Genomic DNA, 24,675 nt, shown 5'->3' with positions numbered 1-24,675 from the left:
TTTTGACAGCAGGAATTGCCTGTCATTTCTTTGTTTTATTTTTGTTTTGTCAGTGTTTTTTATGTATTTGTTTATTTCCCTTATATACATTATGTCCCTCAGAGACTATACATTTCAATTTGCAATGGAAATGAGCAAATCCACCACATACATGTTTTCTTTGATCAAAGTTTCTTTATTAATTTTCACATATGAAAATAGCATACAACATTTTTCTTTACCTCCCCTCCCCCCAGTCACCACATACATGTTGACTTATAACAATATCGCATAACAAATCACAGAGACAAAATATCCCTTTTGTTAGGGGTGTGTGCCAAACAGCCCAGCCCCTCCCATCTTGCAAATGCCGGAGAACTATATCCAATGTCTCGAATAGACGAATGTTTACTCTTAGTGTTAAATATCTCCATTCACTGTTCTGTTAGCGTGGTACAAGAATAGCCACTACTTGACTATAGTCACTGCTTAAAACGCCGGACTGCGGACGGAAGTGACACGATAGCGCTCTGACTACACACACTGGACCAGAGATTATCGCACCCAGGGGCGCTAATCTGGTTTCAGCACCATGGACAGCGGTATAGTCACCGATAGCGTTTCAACATGCATCCATCCTTTCTAAAGTTGTTGGCGTACCGTTAACCTCGACGGATTTTCAACTTTGGAAGAAGTTTTAATACTTTTCCCATACTTTTCTCTGCTGCGATTCTAAAAAAGGTCTCGTAACTATGTTTCCATTAGCAGATAAAGAAGCTCAGGACTGGTTTATTTTCTGGTCGACTGCTCTTAATTCTGGACACATGCACTTTTACAGTCAAATTTGACATATATAGGTACGTGTGCTTTAAAACAGAGTCTAAATAATTTGGTTAAATATATATTTTTTTTAAGTTGTACTTGTATGTGTGAGTGAGAAATCCAAGTCGGAGAGAGCAGAGAACCAGGCTGCGCGCTCGGGGGGGAGTGCGCAAGAACAGAGCGTCGGTCGGAGCCTGGAGCCGCAAGGATGGAAGTCCGGCCGGACAGGTTTAAGATTGTTGCAGCCAGGACTCTCGGAAAAATATATAGGTAGGTGGAAATGGATTACAACATGTATAGTATTAGCACTAGCAGAGGACAATGCTACACTTTTTGTAAGCACTCACTCACTCACTCACTCACTCACCCATCCATCCATAACATGCACAAAGTTTACTTTCGGTCAAGCTATTGGACAGCAGGGAATCAAAACAAAGATTGTTTTTGTACCAAGTAATTCTTAAAACGTAAATGTAACTGAGCACTGATAAAGATCAATGTGTCATGGACAGGGGTTTGGTGACCTGCATGATGTCTCTTATAAGAGTGCGATCAAAATGCAAGGCAATTTACTTAATAGCCAACTGTATTCTCACATGCACTGCTTCGTCAATTTGTCATCGAGGGCTAGTTAGAACCTATAGCTGTTATGTATTCATTATGGTGTCTTTATGTAGCCTACATCCGGTGCATGAAATAAACAATTTATAGGCCTATTTATAAACACATCTCAAATTTCTCAAATGGCAAGCAGCCCAAGTTCGTGTAGGGAATGGGATATGTTGTTGTAGCGGTAGCCTGGCCTTAAAAGCTTTGAACTCGTTTCACTCGTTGTGGGTAATGCTCACATGGGCCTGGGGTGGAGTGGGCCAGTGCCTGGCTAGTGGCATACGGTAAAAGCCTTGTCTATATCCAAGGTTTGAGGTGAGGTGACTAAACGAGGGGCGCCTGGACTCCTTTAAACAAACATTAAAAGTCCATAGACTTGACTGCCACATGACCTCACGGCTCACGTATAGTGCTCTAAACAAACATTAAAAATCCATAGACTTGGCTGCCACTCTATAGGTTTGTTTAAAGTGATCAAAACAAACATTAAAAGAGTGCTGCCAATGATGTAATTACCAAAATCCATGATGTTGGAGGGGCTAAACATACGAGCCAAATAAAGCCCAATGTTGTGTTGTTCGTGCCATATATTAAAGCCCTGAATTGTTGTAGCCTATACTCCAGGTAGCTAAAAAGTTTTCTAAAACCTGTTATTTAGAGATATAATAGAAATTAGGAAATACAATGAGAATATATAGCCTATGGGGATGAAATATAAAATGTAAACTTGATATCCGAAATCTTTTTGATATTTAATTGATTGGGTAGGCCTATTATAGCCTATTGTAAGGCGAATTGTCTTTCTGTGACGTGCCTGATTAGCTAAACATGCACGCATTTCTTTGCGGACTCCGTTTCTTTCTCTCAGGATTTGAAGTACCATCTGAACACAAATCCTCTCCCGAAATAGCCCTCTCTCCCTTGTCCAAGCTGTCGGCCCACGTAAATCCCTATAGGCCGCACACCCAAGGCTACGGTTCTCCCTTTCTCCCTCGTCCCTCCCTCTCTCTAACTCTAAGTAGCCCTGCTGTAGCCGGTAACACAAGCTCGATACGTCCGCGGTTCGATCTCGTCATCATGTTCCATCCCCCTCAGGCTGAGGCATTTACTCTGAGGATTACACTCACTGTCTGTTCATACTAGCCAAGCTTTTATTTCCTCTTAGCACGTGCTCTGAGGTGCAGGCAAATGCACTGTGTCAGAGCAGGCCTATCGTGCGTAATGCGCGTTGACTTGTGACGGTCTTTTGCACGCAACTTCTGAAGGCTTTCTATTCTATTCAGTTATAGTCTGCAGCAGCATGTTGAGGGTTGACTCAGTTCTATAGCCTCTGTTATCTTCTATAACGTATAGTCTGTTACAGCAAGGGCAGCTCATACATTTTACATTTTAATAATGCTTGTTTGTAAATAATTAAACTTGGGTAAATTATGTTGTGATGAAAACACACTAAAACAATTTGCAATATCCCTGCTGATGCCTTGTAATGAATGTCCTTTAACCTCTCTGCCTTATGTTGTCACTGCTACCCTATAAGCAAATTTCACAACACTTCTGTTTCACAACACTTCTTATACACCATAATGTCTTCCGCAGCTAATCAATGGTTCAAACAACAACAAAAACAAATGGCTGACAGGCTGAGTATTATGTCAGGGTTTCCAAGATGATTCCAAGATCTTTGTTTTGAACTCTGAACTGCATTGACTGAATTGTTGTCCTCGATCCTCACACTTGTCCTTGAGTCGTGAATTAAGAGATTAAGTTTGAGAGAGTACCTGCATGGAGAGTTCTCTGTCTGTCTTGTCTGTCTCTCAAGCAGAACTTTTGAGGCATGGACTTGGGTAATGTAGAACTATGTGTATAGCTATTCTGAAATTCCTGTTCCTATATTGACTCAAACTATGTCTAGTCTGAGATTCCTGAGTCCTGTTCAAACTGACTCAAATGACTACTGTCAGCAAGCAGACCTGCTGCTGTGTTTGTGCGACAGTGTATGAAGGGGAAGGGTCAGGTAAACTGCTGAAGATTACAAGGGATATTCTGTAACTCAAGGTCAAACATAGTCAGCCGGACATCAATGAGCCATGCAGAGTAGATATGTTGAAACATATTTCTGCAATGGTTTGACAGATTGTCTTTGATAGATAAAAACTATGAATATATTATTAACAATAATTTGAAAGCAGGTCATTGCTTGATTGATTGATTGAAATTTGTATTTACATTTTGTAGAACTGTTTGATGAAAGCACAGTTCAATTCAAAGTCTGCTAAGAGGATTGAGATGCCTAGAAAAGCACTAAGACTTGTTTACATTGGGGTCCTTCATTTTCAATTCAGACCCAGATAAAAGAAAGCAGTGTTGTGAACTATATGTGACCCAAAGGCAGAAGGGGTGGATTGAGGAAGAAAGACAGCAAGAAAGATGAGCGATGGACAGGAGGAAAGAAGACACACAGAGAGAGAGAGAGATGCCCACAAAGACAAAAATAGCCAGAGACAGCCAGAGATATTAATAATTCAACACTGAGAATCATTGATACTTGATCAATGTCAAAGACAATTCAAACTGCATCTCAAATTAACTATTTCATTACAAGAGTGCGTACCAAGTTGGAGTTGTGCACATAATATTTTGGACCAAGAATGCACTTTGTGTTTAAACACCAACGTTGTTTTTTTGCTGACTGCACTGTGCAGCTTTGGTGTCAAGAACACAGAGTCCTCCAGTCTTTTCGTCTCTGAGCTGTGAGTTGTGATCCCTGTCATTGTTTGAAGACTCCACCTTCTGCAGTGCAAAGCAGTGTATATTGACCGCTTCTGTACTCGGGATGCTTTGGTGGTCAGATGGTGCACCCTGTTCAGTGTTTCAGCTACAGTATGGTATTTAAAGTCAACATTGGGTTAGACAATCTTTATAGCACGATTTTTCATTGGTACTGAGCTGATAATGATGCACTCTATTTACAGCATTCCCACATCAGAAATTGCAAGCCTCTATGTTTCAAAAACCTATTACAGTATCTATCGGGGCTAATCTGTCCCCTGTGCTTTTAGATATTATGTTAGCATTGAAAAGTGCAGTGCTGTGTCTCATAAATGAACCGCAACTTTTCCAAAGCCACTCAACTGTCATAACCTGAAAATGGCCATATGGTATGTTTGTCGTTTTAAAATATCACTTCTGAAATCATTTTAAAACTGAAAAGCTCACACCACGTCGCAGTCATTAGCCAGGCATTGAATTCTAACTACGCCTCCTGAGTCCTGACCTTCTGTCAGTGTATACTGGCTGTCTCAAAGACAAATACAAAGTGAGTTGACTGCCTGCAAAAGGCGTTACAGATGTGTCAGTATATTGTAGTTAATGAAGCAAGCTAGCTGTCTTCTTCCCTGTCCTGACTTCTGGAAAGTCAGTCTGTATCTGTGAATTCTTATAACTACTGTATACTTTCACACTGTTCTGGATGACTGGCCCAGGGTGGATTTATATCTCATGCCTCCTGGCCTCCCAGACTGGAGATAGCTCATAGTCTTTTTTTTATTTTGTTTTTTTGTTGCGCAACATAGTAAGTATAAGTATAGGTCGGAGTGGCTTATTGTTGGTATCATCCTAAAGTGGGTGTCTACAGTATATCCCCATTTCAATGTTCTAAACCAGTGGTTTTAGCACTTTTTCATGTCAAGGACCCTCAAATGAATATGCATTTGGCTGCGGACCCCCATCTAAACATATGTTGTGCCAGGCACCCCATACGAGATCTTTAGTTTTTTTGTTTTTACAAATCTCTTCGTATGGTACTATAGTTATTATATGCAGAACCTTGTGGCCAAAGGTGATTGATCAACCTGGCATTGAACGCAGTTGAGTATAAAAGCTCAGTGACAGACACAGTGACAAGTTACAGTGACTTAATAGTACTAGATAGATCCTCGACTGGCCTTTGGCCGGTCTCGCTCTAGTGCCACGGGGAAAAAAGGTGTGACACAGAAACCTGTGGCCTGTAGAATGATGTTACCATAGGTGCGCGTTGCTGTTTGATAACATTGCGTGGGCCTAATGGCCAAAAGAGGTGGCTGAAATGTGCCTGAATAATGCATTTTGTATTAACTGTACAATATGTGAAGACATTGAGGGCGGGATAATAAGCATAGATCATAGACAGGGAAGTGATGAAGTCTGTGGCAAATTTGGAGGTAGGTGGAGTGCTGCTGGTCAGCCTGTGATGAGCTGACACAGAAACGTACATTGCTCTGATTCTGGTAGTGGGATGGGATAATTGTACGTAAAGTGCTAACCATAGGCCTATTATATCTATCTATAAATGCACATAATCTGTGCTTCTTCTTCTTTCGTGTGTCATCAGATCAGATGTCCAGCTCAGTCTCAGGTCCCACATCAAATAGGCTGGCCTCAGAGGGTTTATACAGGGGACAGGTGGTGATTATGTGGTCAGCGGTCTGCTTCAGCTTGCACGCTGCTCTGTCCGTCAGGCCCCACTTTGTCATGGATGTTTTGAAACATCCGACCCCAGTTTCGCATGGCGGTTCAGCAGGGTCCATTGCCGGCGTGGCAGTTCCTCTCCTTCAATGCCGCCTCCCGGGTTCTGGATATGGCCCGGCTGACTCCCACTCCTGCTACCAGCCATGCCTCTGTAGACAGGTCCTCAGGGATGGACCTGAGCAGCTCTTGTGCCACCTTGTTGTACGGATGGCGGGACTTGAGTCTATTTAGAGGCCGTTCTGTTGTGGTGGTGTTGTGCAGGATATGCCAGTCGTGTATTCGGGCTTTCCTTGCTAAGGCTAGGGTAGTAACCTCTCGTCGGAGGCCAGCCAGGGCAATTCCTGCTAGTACTGCATGCAGATGGACCATGGGGTGGGCCAGTTATGGTCTCTCTGCATGTCTGTCTGACAGTGTCTCAAGAATTGTCTGAGCAATCGACTTCAAACTTGGAAAAAACTAAACCAACTGTTACTTTTTTGTGAAAGTGTAGGGGTTAGCAAACAAAAATAAAAGCCTGGGTAGGTTAGCAGCGATAGTGACTATAAGTGTGTGTGTAAAATTGTCAATTGGCATAAATTGGGGACAAAAGGGGAGGGAAAAGGAAATCAGTGATATGGTCAGAGTAGTTTTCATAAGTTGTGACATGGTCGATGGGTTTTGCTATGAGCAATATACTTGTGCCATGGCTATGGCTTGGGCAATATACAAAACCTCTGCATCTGTCTGTCTGTGTCGGTTTTATGCTCATACAATATATGGAGATCCCAAATTGACTGCATTAAGAAAAAACTGGAAATTTTGAGTCAGCGAGGCAGAAGATGTACGGCACACATTAGTGGACCTCGTTGAACATACAGTAGCATCTCTGTTGGGTGAAAGGTAGAGCAGCGATACCGGCTAGCCGCTGCAAGAATACAGTTGTAAATAATAGAGACGACCCCGGAATTCCATTCCCAGCCACTTGCATTGAGTTGCTTACCCAACGTGTGAGGCATTTTCACTAGCGTCACGTTGCCATACTAATATACCACTGCGCTGCACTGTGTGAGCCTCGGGAATATGCATATGCAATAGGGGCGGATGAAGTCTGGCTACATTTTCACCACTTCTTCCGGGTTGGAAAAGTGATTGGCTACGTCATTGTGTGTGCGTGCGCCATGGTGCGCGTGCGTCACGTACGCACCCGTAGTGTCGTCATTGGCTCAATGTTTCCTCTCAGTGGTCAGGCCTTGGCTGCAAGCCTGCAACCTTTTGTTGACCAGGGCTCACTTGCCAATCTCAAAAGCATCTGACCGCACTTAACCCATCTGACCACTTGAATGGCTATCATGTCCGATTGTCCGTATTAAATGGTCAGATGGGTGGGTCGCATGTGTCCAGAGCATGTTCATTAATTATCAATCAATCAATTGATAATTTATTGATTGATTGATTGATTGATTGATTGATTGATTGATATTGATACTTTAAATTCCTATCAGGATTTTTTTAATGGTTTTATAGAAACCATATGGTCCATTATCTTTTTACTTGCGCAAGCAGAGCGCGCAAGTAATCATTTCGCTTGGTCTCTTCGAAGTGAAGCCAAGTTTTCTTCAACCGTAAGTCTGTGCCTGGTTTGCTGGGACTAGTTACAAGTTACAAGTTACAATATTACGTCATATACACACCATGTAACTGGTCGCAGTTCTCAGCGATGACGTAATGTTGTAACTGGTCCCAGCAAACCAGGCACAGACTTACGGTTGAAAAAAACTTGGCTTCACTTTTTGGAACCAAGTAACCACAGTATACTGCTAATCAAATTACAACTACATACTCTGTATGTAGTGGGTCTGGCAAATTGCCATATTGCATTTGGACAGAGACCAGAGGGAGCAGAGAGAGAGCAGATCTACTTTTTTTTTCATCACATATCAATGATTCATTTTTCTGTAAAAAAGTAGTTAGGTAGCAAATAGTTACACGTAATGATTATACATTTCAAACGTTCCTTCACAGAGATACTGAGATGTGATAGTTTCCAGCGGTCGAAAGTACTTGCGCGCTCTGCTTGCGCACTAGTAGGCCATTTATGGCCTACTAGTGTGCAACAAGCAAGTATGCACTCGGCAGAGTGCAGTTCTAGTTATGTTATATTATCTATAAAATCATAATGTTTTATTATTAATTATTTGGGGGCCCACATGCAAGTTGGGAATCACTCAGGTAGAGGTGAGATGAGAAGATGCTAATGAGGAACTTTTCTTGTGAGTGAATCCGTCTGGCAAATTGCCATATTGCATTTGGACAGAGACCAGAGGGAGCAGAGAGAGAGCAGAAGAAGACATGAGCTACTCCTACTCTATTCTCACTGCACTGCTGGAAGTCAGCCCACCCAGGTCATTCATGTCAAAGACAAACCAACAAACAATCTAAATGATATTGTAGCTGTCACAGTTTATTTAAAGGTTTTTATCGTGCGGAATACTTTATTGACGTCGCTCCTGTAGTGAGTCTAGTGACATTTTTTTCTTCATTATAGGCATATTGAATGGACAAATAGATATGACGTTATTTATCGCAACCTGGAACATTAATTGAGTTAACCTGTTTGTGTTTGAGCTACATGTAATCAATGGCTCTGGCATGTAATTAGACTAGGCAGCAGAGCCAGGTGGTTTCAAACCGCCTCCTTTGTTTACGTCACTAACGTCAGCGGAGTCTCTGAAAAAAGTCTTCTCTTGGACACATGATGTCACCAAGCCGATTTTGAGGAAGCAATCTGATTGGTTGAAGAAACAGCTTCTAGCCACAACGGCTAATCAAAACAAACAAACAATCCAGCCGTGCTTTTCTCTCAGAACGCAGCAGACTCGGTGGCTAGGCTAGCTACTATTTAAAGTTTCTTGGGACATTTGCACGCTCTCGTGTAATATTATACAGTATGACATTTCACTCATCTTTAGCGATTAGGTTAATTGTCTTTACTGCCACATGCAGGTGACTTTAGATAATGTGATGGCTTTGGAATATGACGGCACAATCTGAGGGCATGGCTACACGGACACAGAACAAAACACATTCTACTACACAAGTCTGGAGAACATTTTAACGGTTGCAATAAAATCAAGGTGGATTTATTTGTTACTTATGTGGTACAAGCAGTTAATGTTCCACAGAGACTGTGCTAATATTTAGTTAAAATAAGTCAGAAATGTTTTATTTTAATAAAAATTTAAATAGTAATAACAGGCTACTGGATGTATAAAAGAAAAGTTAAAATACAGATAGAACAGCAGGTATGATATACCTCTTAAGACGTGTATGATATGTAGTAGTATTAAAAAATGCTAATTAAATGTGGTGATTCCTTAGTTTTTAATTCAACAGATTAAAAACAAATCCTTAACTTTTCAAATCCGTATTGTCTGCAGTGCGCTTGAGAAGAAACAGGAGAATGGAGGAGAGACCCTTGAGCTGTCAGCGGAGGGCCGCCCGGAGGTGGTGCAGGAGAAGGAGATGCCCGTGGTGGACTGCACCTGCTTCGGCCTGCCACGCCGATACATCATCGCCATCCTCTCTGGCATTGGCTTCTGCATTTCCTTTGGCATCCGCTGTAACCTGGGTGTGGCCGTTGTCAGCATGGTCAACAGCCACACCGTCTTCAGAGACAATAAGCATGTCATAGTGGTGAGTGGCCCTATGACCCATTTCGGTAACCCTAACCCCCCGGGATCGCTTTGTCAGCGGGGGGTATGGGGGATAGACGCTGAGGATGAGATGAGGATGTGAAGTGACTAGTGAGAACATAATGTTAATATAACAAAGGAGCCTGCCAGGTAGGTAAACGGCGCCACCGCTTGCTTTGTTCTTCTAGGTGCTGAGCACGCCGTCAACGCACATTGTCGTGCGTGTGGGGGCGTGCGTGCAGCTTCGGAACTACCGGGGCATCACCCCGGGCAGCCCTACCGCCAGCTCACCGCTGAGCAGGATACAGCACAAACATGAAATGTTACACTAGAGGTCTTCATCAGGGCAGGATTGATGAAGACCTGGGTAGGGTGAAACATGTTGGCATTTTACTAATCTCTTCTGTTACACTTTTGAGTTCACAGATAATTTGTGACATGGTCCAAGGGCTTTGCTACGAATGACATGCTTGGCCAATATACAAAATTTAAATAGAGGGTATGCACGTGACATCATCATCAAACCCGAAAATACTGCAGGAACACCTACTGAGTGGCAGTAGGTGCCTTGACAGCCCATACATCCAAACAGAAAAGTCCTATTTGATTGCATTGTTTAACGACATTAAACAATGTTAAACTCACTTTGCCACTCGATTTGCCATTCACTTTATGCATGCGCATACCCTCTATTCCCACCGAGATATTGCTCTATGCATGCATTATTATTACTATGTAAAGATTTTCACTGATGTACTAACCTACCATGGTGTATTAGTTGAACAATATCAATGGGAGTGTTTGTCAGCTTTCATTCCAGCTTCAAGGGTGATGTCACAAGTTTTTATCTTGAATCCTGTCAAATTTTACCCCCTTTTTCTACCCAATTTAGCCGTTATGCCAATTAATTCCTCCCCACACACATTTCTGTGTCACTGTTGTTGTATCCTCTGCCAGTGAGGAGCCCCCAACGGGAGGATGTAGGGCCTTCGTCCTACTCCTCCCACCCCAATACTCCTTGTTGACAGGTGCCGCCCCACTGCCCCAGCCTGTAAGATTATGTGCTTCCCTCCCTGAACACGGTTGTTTGCATAGACGCCCCACAAATCCAGATGCACCTCAGTGGATTCGAACCCACAACCTCCGTGGTGGTGGGCAGGGACTTTACCACTGCCTCACCTGAGCACCATCATTAAGTGTTCTAACCTGAATCCTATCATATCACACAGAGACTTTGAAAGTGAGCTCTGCACACAGAACGCATTGGTACGTTTTATGTCGGATTTTGACACATTCTTAAAATAGAAACATATGATTCAGGTTAAATGTCCACGTTCTTTTGCACTTGCACTTGGTCTTGCGGCCATATTGATTGAATGTTGCCTGAAGACTGAGAGCGCTCGGAGCACAATGAATTTCATTGTATTTATTGTATTGTGTATCTATACCAAGGGGCCAGCTAGGCACTCCAATGTTGAAGTGCTGGGCCCTAGTGGTAAGAGGAAGGACTGCAGGCGGACCCGTGGATTCATGACGATGAAACCCGTGCAACCGAGCGCTCAATGTTAAAGCCCAGCTGCACTTCCGCATTTGGGCAAAATAGCGGAAATAGACGGTCCTTCCGGCAGCCTTCCGGGTGCTTCAAAACGCCACTGAGCAACTTCCACTGACATGAATAGCTGAGGGGGCGGAGCTTCGCGCCAGTTCAGTCTCTATCCTTTTAATACTCTATGATCTATACATATGACAAATAAACCTGAACCTGGACCGCAACATCGCCCTTTGCAGTCAGTGCTTCTCTAAAGGTTCAGTGTAAAAAATGTTAAATACAGAATCACAAAATGAACACTGAGAACATTACAGCATTTGTGTTTGGTATCTTTGGAGTATAGCCATCATACTGTAGCAGCACAGTAAATACTGACAAGTATATACATTATGAGACATTGACTTTGTACAGGACATTTTCATTATCGCTGTTATATGTAATTCTATTTAATTCCTCCCTGGTAATTATTCATTTTCTTCCTGTGTCTCTCATTAGCCAGCTCAGTTTGACTGGAGTCCAGAGACAGTGGGAATGATCCATGGCTCCTTTTTCTGGGGATACATAGTCACTCAAATTCCAGGAGGATTCATCTGTCAAAAGTTTGCAGCAAACAGGTATAACCTTTTTAACATTGAAAGCTGGCCTGGGATAATAACATAATGTTATATCTAATACTTGTCTTTCATTCTTTTTCCTCCTGCGCAGAGTCTTTGGATTCGCTGTAGTGGCCACGTCTTGCCTGAATATGTTGATTCCCAGTGCTGCGCGGATGCACTTTGGCTGTGTTATCCTTGTCAGGATATGTCAAGGACTTGTGGAGGTGCTTGGCTCTTGGCCCTGCTCTGTGGCTTTTGCTTGTGCTGACAAAATTGTACACATATAGCATCAGCTGACAGCTACTGTAGCTGCTTTCTCTGTCTTTATCTTGCCATATGCCATACTTCAATTGTTACCATACACTCGGCCTGCTAACATTGGTCATGTTAATACAATGAAGACAGAGAGACTTTAAGGTTATTTCAAGTCTAAAATGATACTGTAATAGTCAGAGAACTGCTGTAAGAGAAAACCAGTAACATTAGCTGTTTATCTTTCAGAAGTACATAATTTCATAATTAATCACTGATATCACTTCCTGAAATGATGCCTCATCCGACAGGGTGTCTCATATCCTGCCTGCCATGGTATCTGGGCCAAATGGGCACCGCCTCTGGAAAGAAGTCGTCTGGCCACAACAGCCTTTTGTGGTGAGTTTATGTTGTCGTTGCATGTTTCTCTCTCACCTTGTATGTCCATATTTCGATCAACAAAGCTTGTAGATTGGCTATTTTAACTATTTCTGAAAAATGTTGTTCCATTTCCAGAAAAGTAAAATGTTTAGATATATGAGGTTTCCACCCCAGAAAGCGACAACATAATATAAAGACATTTAATGATGTGTCAGAGAAAATAATACCTGGGCACTTAAGGAGAGAGTACCCAATTAAAATATACCAGAGCACTCTACTGGTCTGTGCGTGTTTATTGTTTTGTAGGGGTGGTTCAATGTCACCCCTGTGGAGTGCTCCAGTATATTGTATTGTATTGTATTGTATTGTATTGTATTGTATTTGGGTAGTTTCTCCTGAAGTGCACAGGTATTATTTTCTCTGAATGCAAGTTGTCGCAGTCTCGCACCGACGACCCATTCTATACCTTCTACTGACTGAAGTGCCCCGGGCTTCTTTTTACATTTAATGATGCTACTATATGATGTGTGTCTGTCTACTGTATATCCTAGGCTCTTACGCTGGAGCAGTGATTGCCATGCCTCTCGCTGGTATACTGGTCCAGTACACGGGGTGGTCATCAGTCTTCTATGTCTATGGTCAGTGACCTTCGTCCCATTTAACTATTATGTGTTCCCGTTTGTGTATCTAATATAGTTAGACACTACCTGTTCTTTAACCTTTCTCCCGCCCATATCCTTACCCTGATGGTGGTGGGTGCACTCACATTCACAAAACGGGGAACTGAATTAACAAAAATGATGGAATGGAATTCTATATAACGTGCTCACAAATTACACTAAAATGAGGGAACAAATTGTATATTGTTCACATAAAATAGCTTTTTGTGGGCTCAGTCTCGGCTCAATCTAGGCATATAATTCATATTTTACTGAATGTCTGCTCTCCGTAGAAACATAATGAACATTGAAAATGCGATCATAAATCTCTGTGAGTGAGTGTGTCACCAGTGTATCTCAAGAACCGCCTGACCAATCGACTTGAAACTTTGCGTGCTTATCCCAGGGGACCCCAGGGAGTGATGCTGCAAGTGGAAAGTCAGTCGAATCAGCTGATCTCCAAAAAACATTTGCACATCCCTTATATGGAGTACCCTGTTGTCATCAATATGATGTCATAGTGCCGATGTCATAGACTGACTGGCCTGGACTCCATATTGGGCATGCCTCACCTTAATAATACCTGGGACTTATATAGCGCTTTTCTAATACCCAAAGACGCTTTACATGTGTGGTGACCGGGGGGGACACACACACATGAGAAAAGGACAACTTTATTAGAGAACAAGTAAAATAAGAGTAAAAACCAATAAGAACAGTACATGTAACAGGTTAAAAACACATCAGCTCGGGAATGCTATTCTGAACAGGTGGGTTTTCAGTGCGGTTTTGAAGGTGGGGAGTGATGGGGCGGCCACGGAGAAGGCCCTGTCGCCCCAGGTTTTGAGTCTGATTTTCTTGGGGATCACCAGGAGGCCGGCATCGCTGGACCTGAGGGAGCGGGATGGTGCGTGTGGATCGAGGAGGGCGGAGAGGTAGGGGGGAGCCAGGTTGTGTAGTGACTTGTAGGTGGTGAGGAGTAGTTTGAATTCAATTCTGTGTTTGATGGGGAGCCAGTGGAGGTCACGGAGGACTGGAGTGATGTGGTCTCTGGAGAGGGTGGAGGTGAGCAGGCGGGCGGCTACGTTTTGGACGTACTGTAGTTTGTTGAGGGTTTTTGCAGTGGTGCCACAGAGGATGCTGTAGTCCAGTCGGGATGAGATGAAGGCGTGAATGAGAGTTTCGGCAGCTGAGTGTTTCGGGGAGGGGCGGAGACAGGCGATGTTTTTGAGGTGAAAGAATGCTGTTTTTGTGATGTGGTTTACGTGGGGGAGGAATGACAGGGTAGGGTTGAAGACACCTAGGCCCTTTCTGAAACCAGTCCCTTGACTTGAAGTGCTCTCGGGAGGTTCCCTCGTCAGGAAGTGCCCCTCCAGCTGAATCAAGTTCCCTTGATTACGAAATTCTAGTAAAATACAGTGATTTAGTTTGAATATGATGGAATATGATTAAGGATTACTGTGATTATGGTAAGCTCACATTTCATATCACACACACACCATACAGTAAGAACTCCTGTAAGTTATTAAAAGTAACTGGCCAGGGACCACCTGCAATACCTCCGCAGACCACCAGTGGTCCACGGACCACCTGTTCGAAAACCCCTGGTCTAGATGGGTGAACAACTACCCGAGAAAATGAAATACAAATAAAAGAATAATATGACAGTAGTATTAATACCCACAGCAGAAGGTAAAAAGTAAATTTAAATAAAGCAAATAAACTAGGGATGTGCCGATGAGACTTTTTGGCCGATATCGATATCCGATAATTAATTGCTGTTAGGGCCGATAACCGATGTGTTCAAAGATTCGTGCTGCATTTTCACGATTTAAAAAAAATAGCAGACCTACAAGTTCATAGCGCGCCACTCAAAACACCAAAAGGGGTTTCCGCCCAGAATGGGATAAACAAGGAATGATGATCCTATCCAACAAGGTTAGTGGTGTTGCTTCTGTCAAGTAACCCTATGGTCTCCCCCTGGCCAGCCGGGGCGATGGAGGGGAAAGGAACTGGTCGGAATAACGTGTCCCTTCCACGCGCTACGTCCGGCCGGGGAAATTCCCCTCTGTCAGGTGAAAAGAAGCAGCTTGGACTCCTCATGCATAGAAGGAGGCATGAGGTCAGTCCGCTGCCCCCCCAGGTTGGCAGAGGAAGTGTAGCGTCCAGGATTACATTAGATAATTGGCACTGGGTGAAAAGAAAACTGGGTTACAAAATCGTGGGATAAAAAAATATATAAAAAAAAAAAGGAACCCTATGGTCAAGGTGGCAGCTAATTGAGGGGCAATACAATATAGAAGGCATCTGTTGTGGAATGAAAATATACTTGAAATACCAAAAGAAAAAGTACCTATTGTGCAGAATGTCAAGTTCTAAAATGTATAAAAAATATAGATGATTTACAAGCTCTGAGATCTACAGGCTCACAATGCGTCGCAGCTTGTAGATCTTCTATTTTATTTTCAAATGGATGAAATATCTAGGGCTGAAGTGGTTAGTGTGTGTTGTAATAATCAAAATCTAGTAAGTAACTAGTAACTATAGTTTTAAGTACAATATTTTCCTCTGGGATGTAGTGCGGTAGAAGTGAAAGTGAGAAAGTATTCAAATGATTAAATACTGAAGAAAGTAAAAATACGTCAAAATTGTACTTAAGTACAGTGCTTGAGTAAATGTACTTGGTTAGGTTCCACCACTGCTTTTAACTATAACAAAACACTGCCCCCACCACCCTGCAGGCACCTTTGGTATCCTTTGGTACTGTTTCTGGATCTTGGTGTCCTACGAGAGCCCAGCAGCTCACCCCACCATCACAGTGGAGGAGAGGACATACATTGAGGAGGCCATTGGTGTGTCGACCCAGAACCAAACTCCAGTAACGGTCAGTATATAATATTTTATTCCGATATTTATGAAAGGGTTCAGTGCCTTGGTCTAATGTTTTGTTAGCCTGCCAATGGAGGGTGCTTTATAATGGTTATACATAATATAAATATCTATGTCTGCTGATGGTGGTGTTGATATTAGAGGTGAGGTTGCTTCTGTTTTGTGCAATATGATTCAAGGATATTTTAGTATTATTTACATTTCCTTTACACTCATAATTAGGGTTAGCAAGTGATTATCTTTGCAAGGGTTTTTCGGTGAGTATAGGCCTACTGTGGATTGACAAATTACTGCAACTAAAAAGGTTTTGTGCATGTTTCACACGTTGATTTTTACTGTTTTGTTGTGATGATGTGGTCAAAATGTAATTTGCCATTATCATGTAGTTACACACAACAAAGGTCATGACAGCAATGGTAAAAACCTAAATGATATATAATCTTAATCATATTCAGCTATTCGGTTTTCAGCCAACTGTTTCCTACCGTATATTCGGTTTCGGCCAAGAATGTCCCATTCAGTGCATCTTTATTTCTATTCTATTGGTAATAATATTCATTCACCTGGGGGCATCAGTGGCTCACTCTACCTAATGGCTGCTTGGGAATTGGAATGTTCCCACTAACAGTACAGTATATCCCCAACCATGCTCCATCTGGGTTAGTGCAGAAGTATCCTTGCCTTTTGTAAAGCGCTTTGGGCAAAGAACCATTTACTGTACCATTTTTATTTTACAATTTATTTGTATGCACTTCTTATTTTCATGCATTTTATCTAAGGATGCAGGGAAGTTTGTGATTATTGTATTTGTGAATAGAAACATGTAGCAACACATCATTTATGCATTCAATCCTCACATTCTTTCTAATGGTCTGGTTTTTAAAATGGATGTTGCCTGCCTGCCTGTGTACTGCCCATGATATAATAGCAGTGGTGGAAAGTAACTAAGTGCATTTACTCAAGTACTGTACTTAAACCATTCAGAACGGGAACCCCTTTCAGTGTTTTAAGGATTATGTTATACTTTACCTATTGAAAAATAACAGATCTAAGAGCTTGTAGATCTGTTATTATTTTTAAATCGTGAAAATGTGTCGCAAATCTTTAAATATATTCTTTCAGAGTGAACATTTTTAACTAAAATCTTTGCTTCTGGGAGGGTCCGTGGAAAAACATATTTTCAGAAGGGAGTCTGCGGCCTTGACATGAAAAAGGTAGAGCACCGCTGACCTAGAAACATATGTTTTCCAGGAAACTTCAGGATTTAGAAGACATTTGTTTAGAATCGGCCTCAGGAGTTTCATGCATTAAAGTAATTAAGATTAAATGCTAGCAATAGTGGAAGCAATGTAGAGAAAATAAAATAAACAAATTGAACTATTTATTTTTTAAATATATATATATACATACACATAGCCTACATGTATCCATACACACATATACGTATACATGCACACATTCATACATATGCACACACATACGCATACCCGTGCACACATATGTGTGCATGCATATGTGCATATGTGTGCATACACGTATGTATACATGCATGTACACACATACACATACTCATAGTATACTCACAGTAGAGGGGGAATATTGGAATTAGTTCCTACTTAGATTGTGGTTAAGGAATTGATGTCTGTGAGGAATGGGTCCCAGGTTCTGTAGAACCTCTAACCGTGTATTTGATTTTTGGAGAAAGGATGACAAATCTTTTAGCCATAATGATGCATCAGGAGGATTAGGGCTCTTCCAGTGGAGCAGTATACGACGCCTGGCTATAAGGGAGGAGAAAGCAACCCCATCGGGCTGGAATCTATTAAATCTGCCTCCTACAGGGGACACACCAAAGATAGCTATAAAAGGACAGGATGATACAGCGAATCCTAGAACCAAACTGAGTGTATCAAAAAAGGATTTCCAAAAAGAGACGAGCTTTGAACGGGAATAAAAAGTGTGTGTGTGTGGTTTGCAGGGGATTGAAGGCACCTGTTACATGAGTCATTTGTTTCTGGGAATAGTCTGCTAAGCTTAGCTTTAGTGTAATGGATCCTATGAACCACTTTCAATTGAATAAGGCACCATCCATCCATCTTCAACCGTTTATCCATAGTCGAGTGACAGGGGCAACAGCTCCACCAGAGAAATCCAGACTTCTCTCCAGAGCAACATTAGTAACTTCCTCCTGGGGGATCCCGAGGTGTACCAAGGCCAGTGTGGCCAGTGTGGCGATGTAATCCTTCCATCTCATTCTTGGTCCGGGGTCTCCTCCCAGTGGGACGATCCTAGGGAGACGCTCGAGAGGCATCCTAACCAGATGCCCGAACCACCTAAGCTGGCTCCTTTCCAGGTGAAGAAGCAGCGACTCTACTCCGAGTCTCTCTCATGTGACTGAACTTCTCACCCTGTCTTTAAGGGAGATGCCAGCCACCCGTTGGAGAAACCTATTTCGGCCGCTTGTATTCACGACCCTATTCTTTCGGTCACACTTCATGACCATAGGTGAGAGTAGGAACAAAGATTGCTTGGTAGACCTTTGCTTTCTGGCTCAGCTCTCTTTTCGTCACAACAGTGCGGTACAGCGACTGCAATAGCGCCCCTGCCGCTCCAGCTGATCTCCTTCTCCGTCCTCCCCTCACTCGTGAACAAGACCCCGAGATACATTTATGACTCTGATGCACATTAGTGTATATTTTAGTAAGTATATTTTAATGCAAATTCTAATGTACTTTTACTCAAGTTCCTTTTTAATACTGGACTTTTTCTTTCTGCGTTGTGGTATTGTTAGTTTTTACTTTAGTACAAAATGTGAGTACTTCTTCCACCACTGTATAATAGTCTGTCATACAATAATACTGATCACTGGTATTGATCTGTGTTCTCCATCTGTACTCAAAAAACAATCCATTTATATTCATGTCTTCATACGTCACCCTTCATTACCACAATGGTCTGTCTTCTGCTGCTGATCGTATCTCCTGAGACTGGTTTCATGCATTCGGAATTAAAGGACCATATCGCCATCACGTCGGTGTTTATTCAGAGCTTCAGCCTTATACATAAACATAGACCACTTTCCCATTAATGGCTTTCTTTTTTTATTAGATTCTGCATTTGTTTACATTTTGTCCAAAGTCATTAAAACATTACTGAACGTACCTGACCTGAATAACATCAGTGAATGGTTAGTATGTTTACATTTCATTCGTAAACCAGTCTTTTTTTCTCCAAATGTTTTAACATGCATTAAAATGCGATGATTACTTATTGGATTACCTAGAAAGATCCAAGTCTCTGCAAATAATTCCATACTGGAAAATTGGTAAAATGGTCAGCAGCAGTAATGTAAAGTGAGTTGTACAGTAGTCAAGCTAAATATTCCAGACCTCAAGTATGGTCGTAAACAAAGTATAAGCATAAGCTTTAAATCGGAATCAACTTCACATCAAGTTTAAATGTTTAAAGAATTTGGTGAATAGTTTTTGTGCAAGCTCCATAATTTTTTGCTGTTTTTCAGGAAGAGAAAAGAAGACGATAGGAGGGGACAGGGAGAGCAAAGAGTTAAAATGAAACAATAAATACAAACGTCAAATGTCAATGATAGGCAAAAATCTAATATATTTACACATCTACATCTATATACATATGTATTTTTTTGTCAAATTAAATTGATTGGAGAAGCATGAGTAATCAGTTCGGAGCTCTCCCCAGGTTGGCAGGGGTAGAAATGTAAGTTTAACAGTAGATATCTCCTAGCCTGGATCCAGCCTAAAGACCCCGCCCACTCTCTGAGTGGACTGCATCTCTTGGTCTGGTGTTGTGCTGTGAACCTATAATTTCTTCGGTACAAAAATGTATTATCCAATGAGAATCGGTGGTGGGGGTGGGTCTAACGAACAACCAATCAGCGCCGAGGCCCGTTTTCAGCGACATCACACAGCGCAACACACATGAGGAAGGAGGGAAAAACAACAACAATGGCTATTGGTTGAGGGGAATTCGAATCCCCTCCCCCTTGAAATCGTGCAGACAGGAAACAATGTCAGACTGAAGCTTCAAGAAAGCTACAGTCTGATAAACAGGCTAGATATCTCCAGGTTTTTTCAAATAATATGCAACATAGAACATACAAATAACATAAAAACACCAATGAACCAAAAACAGCAACACTGACCTGTGAAGCAAAGCAGCCATTTGTCATAGGAAGATGAAACATCAGGGAAAAACCTGTGTAGTCTGGTCTTTGAATAACGAAGTCTATGAATTGCATTATTGAATAACATTATTGACTTGTACATCTCCGGTGAGCACCTGGTTGTCTCTTTTTCTCTGAAATATATATATTTGAGAGGCCATCTTATACATGTGTGTTCTTTTCCTACTAGAAATACAACACACCATGGAGAGCGTTCTTCACATCTATGCCAGTGTACGCCATCATCGTGGCCAACTTCTGCAGAAGCTGGACCTTCTATTTGCTGCTCATCAGCCAACCTGCTTACTTTGAGGAGGTGTTTAAATTTGAGATCAGCAAGGTAAGAATGGGCAATGCGCAAAGTGGGGTCGGGCGATATGGTGTGTGAACTAAGTACTGTAATCCCACATGAATCCATACACACTGCAGTTTCACTCTAAACAAGAGTTTCACAGAAAGTATAATTTGAAACATAGCCTACATAACCTTTCACAATTCCATTTACATAATACATCACACAGAAACCATAATACGAGAGTGAACATGCAAATGTGCACATGCATATACAGTAAGGCTGTGTGCTTGCATGTGGGTTATTAGAAAAATATATGGATATTGGCCTTGGTGAGAATAAAGGATTTGGGGCTTTAGCTAGGGCTCAAATACAGACAACTACAGTACCAGGGGAGGGTGAGAGGATCATTTTTAACCTTCATTGGTAGCATGTGTCTGTGAAAACTTGTTGCATATGATGCACAGAAGTATAAATGTCTTTAATCTGTATAACCTAAATTCCATCCCATCCACCACTGTCCTAATAGGTGGGAATGGTTTCTGCCCTCCCTCACCTGGTCATGACCATCATTGTGCCCATTGGGGGGCAGTTAGCTGACTACCTACGATCCAACCAGATAATGACTACCACCAACGTCAGGAAGCTCATGAACTGTGGAGGTACAATAAGAGAGGAACAGAAGGGTGGAAGAGTACTGTAGATAGGAGTTTACATGTCCTGGGATGTTTTGCTTATTGTTTCCATGAGTGGCACTTGGTACTGCTGGCTCCCAGCAAGAAGGTCCTATGTTTGAATACCACTGGGATTGGGGTCTTTGTGTGGAGTTTCCATGTTATCCTGTGTTCACTCCCACCAAAAGACACATGCCAGAGAATAGTAGCTGCTCACCACTCGTAAAAGTTAGGATGGGTGAAATGCAGGGAACAATTGCAGGTATGTGTAAATGTACTTCACTAGAAAATGCATTAAATTAAACTACTTGACAGTCAGTCAAACTACAAAGCCATTCCACTACACTGATCTCTATCAGAACTGGATCATAAGGATTATGTTAAACTTAAGTGCTCAGTAATTCATATTCCAAGGTAGGGATTCTCAAACCATTCTGACAAATAATACTGTCAGCCAAGTTTCCTCTCTGGGTCGATTCCAGCTTGAGTAATTTATTTCTCCCTTTCTATGCTCATCTTCCTTCTTCACTACTACATAATGTATCAGTAATTGCCCCCAAAGAATAATACAGACTTCTCCATCCAATCAGTTGAGCAGAGGAAACTAAGGACAGAAGTCAGCTGAGGTGAGAAAAGATAGCTGCATCATACGGGCAAATTGTTAGTCACAATGGTCGGACGAGGACTATTTCTGAACTACAGAGAAATCAATAGAGAAACGAGGGACATGGGGGAGTATGCATGTCGCACTGTGGTGAAGCTGCATCATGACGGAGACTTTTCCTTCCTACCAATATTCGATTATAACAATGTCCTCCTGTTGATGCATTTTTCAACACAGAAAACCTGTATTGTAACGGTACACCTTTAGCCCATTTATGTTCATCATCCTTTTTCTATTATTGTTACCAAGTGGTATCGGTATTTAATGATGTTGAAACATAAGCAAATGATATACACATACTGTACTGTATCTTGTTCCATACATCACATTCTACCTGAAATACTTTTCCAACAGCAGTTTTACAAACTGGTATATGTGTTTCTTCCATCATTTGTTCTCTGTACAGGCTTTGGAATGGAGGCAACATTACTGCTGGTAGTGGGTTTCTCTCATACAAAAGCCGTTGCAATTACATTCTTGGTCCTGGCAGTTGGCTTTTCTGGGTTTGCAATTTCAGGTGAGATACTATCAATGGTAGTACTTTTCTATACCTCCAACTTCTTCTGGCTGCAGTTACTTCGCTTTATTTTTTTATGTGGATAGGACAGCTCATAATAATGAGCAATATACATAAATACATAATGTAATGCAAAGATGCTAATTTCCATAGACAGTCCCCCCAAACATAACATAAAGCACTACAAGAAAGTTACACAGCATTCAGTATGTTTAGCTCTCTCACAGATCAAAAGGATTTTCATCAACACCCATAACGCTCTAATTCAAACTATGTCAGCCTTGATCTCAACTGATGTGCTTGCCTTGATCCCTCTATTGAGAATTGCTTCATTGATAAAGCATGTGTAATATAATAAGATAGATCTGTGTAGTTGCCCTGAAGTTTACAAAATAAATAAGAAAAATAAATACTAGTCTGATACCTTATTGACTTTGACATAGATTTTATGATATAGTTTTTTTGTGCATGTGGTTCTGGAAAACAACATAATATTGCATTATGTTAGTAATCTCACAATATGTCACATAATAATACACAATCCGCTGCACCCAAAAACTGTCAAACACACCCAGCCAACTCGGCATGTATCATTGCTTCAATATCAATTCGCTTAGCATAAACGATAAACAGGCAAACTTGCAACAATACTGTATTTTCTTATAAATTGTCCAAATCCATACAATTTCACCATAAAATGTAAACAATACGTACTTCAAACAAACTCACTCATGTAACGCACAAACACAGAGAATATGTATATGTTCACAGTTGGAACCTGAGAGAAAGTGCCAACTAAATGAAACAATACTATATTGGTTAAGTGTAAACCATTGTTTTTTTACAATACACAATCATAGTGCAGACTTCCTGTGTTTGTGATTGTGCTCATGTCATTCACATGCTTCTCCACAAGGGTTCAATGTCAACCATCTGGATATTGCACCCCGCTATGCCAGTATCCTCATGGGCATCTCCAATGGTGTGGGCACTCTGTCTGGTATGGTTTGCCCTCTTATAGTTGGTGCCATGACAAAAAACAAGGTGAGAACTGTTTCTGAATATACTGTGTTATAATTCAGTGGTTTTTAAGTTTCTGCTTTGGTGCTGAAGATCATGTTCTTCAGATAAATTTGATCTTTATACTTTATCTTTATTCTCCTCTCATCTCACCACCTAATCACTATTCACTACCATCTCTTATCCTTTCCTTCTCACTGTCTCTTCTCTCTCTTAGACACGGGAAGAGTGGCAGGGTGTCTTTCTCATAGCCTCACTCGTTCACTATGGAGGGGTTATATTCTATGGTGTGTATTATTCCTCTGCTTCCCATTTTCTGCTTTCCTTTAATTCTCATCGGCATCATTCTTACTCATCTCATTCTTATTCTTACTGCAAATGTGTACAGTATATACTCGTATACTGTAATCGTTGGTTAATTACGTCATGGCAGCTGTAACATCTGACATGGGTGTGATTAATGGGTGAGAGTCATTAATGGCTGTGAAAGACTGGATTTTCTTTTTTACACAATTATAATGTTTTCATTCTAGTCTCCAGGTTTTCTACAGAAAACATTACGTGTCCAACTAGTACTAGTGGTTCTTAAATGTTTTATTTGCAAGGGCCCCCTTAACTCTGAGAGTGTTCAAATGGAACCATGATAATGGACCCTTGCAGGACCTGTTATGGTCATTCAGGCCTAGCTCTAGCTCTTGTGTTTCTGGTAATATTATTAATAATATATTATCATTTTGTATGTCCGTGGCAAAAAAGATGTTGACAAAAATGTCCACCACAAGCCAGCATAGCGATCATGACCCCTGCTGTGAAAGCTCCTCTGTGTGCTGTAGGACTCTTTGCGTCCGGAGAGAAGCAATGGTGGGCCGAGCCGGAGCAGCTGAGTGACGAGAAGTGTGGCATCCTGGACGAGGACGAGCTGGGCAACGAGACGGAGGAACTGTACCGGACGACCGGCGGGGGCGGTGGCTATGGCGCCATGAACCAAGATCCCAACGGAGGAGTTGCCGATGGTGGCGGCGAGGGAGGTGGAGGGTGGGTCTCGGACTGGGACAAAACTGAGGAGTATGTTCAACCAGCTGGGACCAATAACTACCTCTACGGAGGCGATGACTCCCGGGAGTTGAGATAGAATGAGGGCGTGTTGTTGGTAGTCTTTGGGTGGTGGTGGTGGTGGTGGTGGTGGTGGTGTGGGCACAGGAACGGGAGGTCGTGTGTGGAACACAGAACTTTTTGAAAAGGAATTTGGTGGGGAAACTGTAATGTGGGTGGGGCGGGGGGGGGGGGGGGGGTAATCAGCTGTCTGGATGGACTATTATCATTGAACTGTAACAAGTGATCACTGCACAGTGGAAATGAAGGGAGATGAAGGACGCATAGGTTTGTGTGTGGGTGTG

At 42.0% G+C, this 24,675-nt stretch overlaps 1 protein-coding gene across 1 annotated transcript; it reads left to right on the top strand.

The window, feature by feature from the left end:
• Nucleotides 1-1,009: 1,009 nt before the first annotated feature.
• Nucleotides 1,010-24,410, top strand: LOC308333431 (vesicular glutamate transporter 1-like; the record flags this gene model as incomplete). The annotated part of the gene is made up of 13 exons (XM_080789834.1): nucleotides 1,010-1,071; nucleotides 9,333-9,588; nucleotides 11,632-11,750; nucleotides 11,842-11,956; nucleotides 12,296-12,383; nucleotides 12,917-13,003; nucleotides 15,766-15,908; nucleotides 20,302-20,451; nucleotides 20,933-21,065; nucleotides 22,148-22,258; nucleotides 23,175-23,302; nucleotides 23,496-23,565; nucleotides 24,112-24,410. The coding sequence occupies 13 exons, from the start codon at nucleotides 1,010-1,012 to the stop codon at nucleotides 24,408-24,410; spliced, it is 1,761 nt and encodes a 586-aa protein (XP_080645960.1).
• Between the last annotated feature and the right edge of the window lie 265 nt (nucleotides 24,411-24,675).

This window comes from Protomyctophum bolini (genome assembly GCF_963924005.1).
Source record: "Protomyctophum bolini genome assembly, chromosome: 18".
In the NCBI taxonomy this organism is placed as follows: domain Eukaryota; kingdom Metazoa; phylum Chordata; class Actinopteri; order Myctophiformes; family Myctophidae; genus Protomyctophum; species Protomyctophum bolini.
Note: the sequence above shows the minus strand (reverse complement) of the source record. Positions and strands in the feature narration are given on the sequence as shown.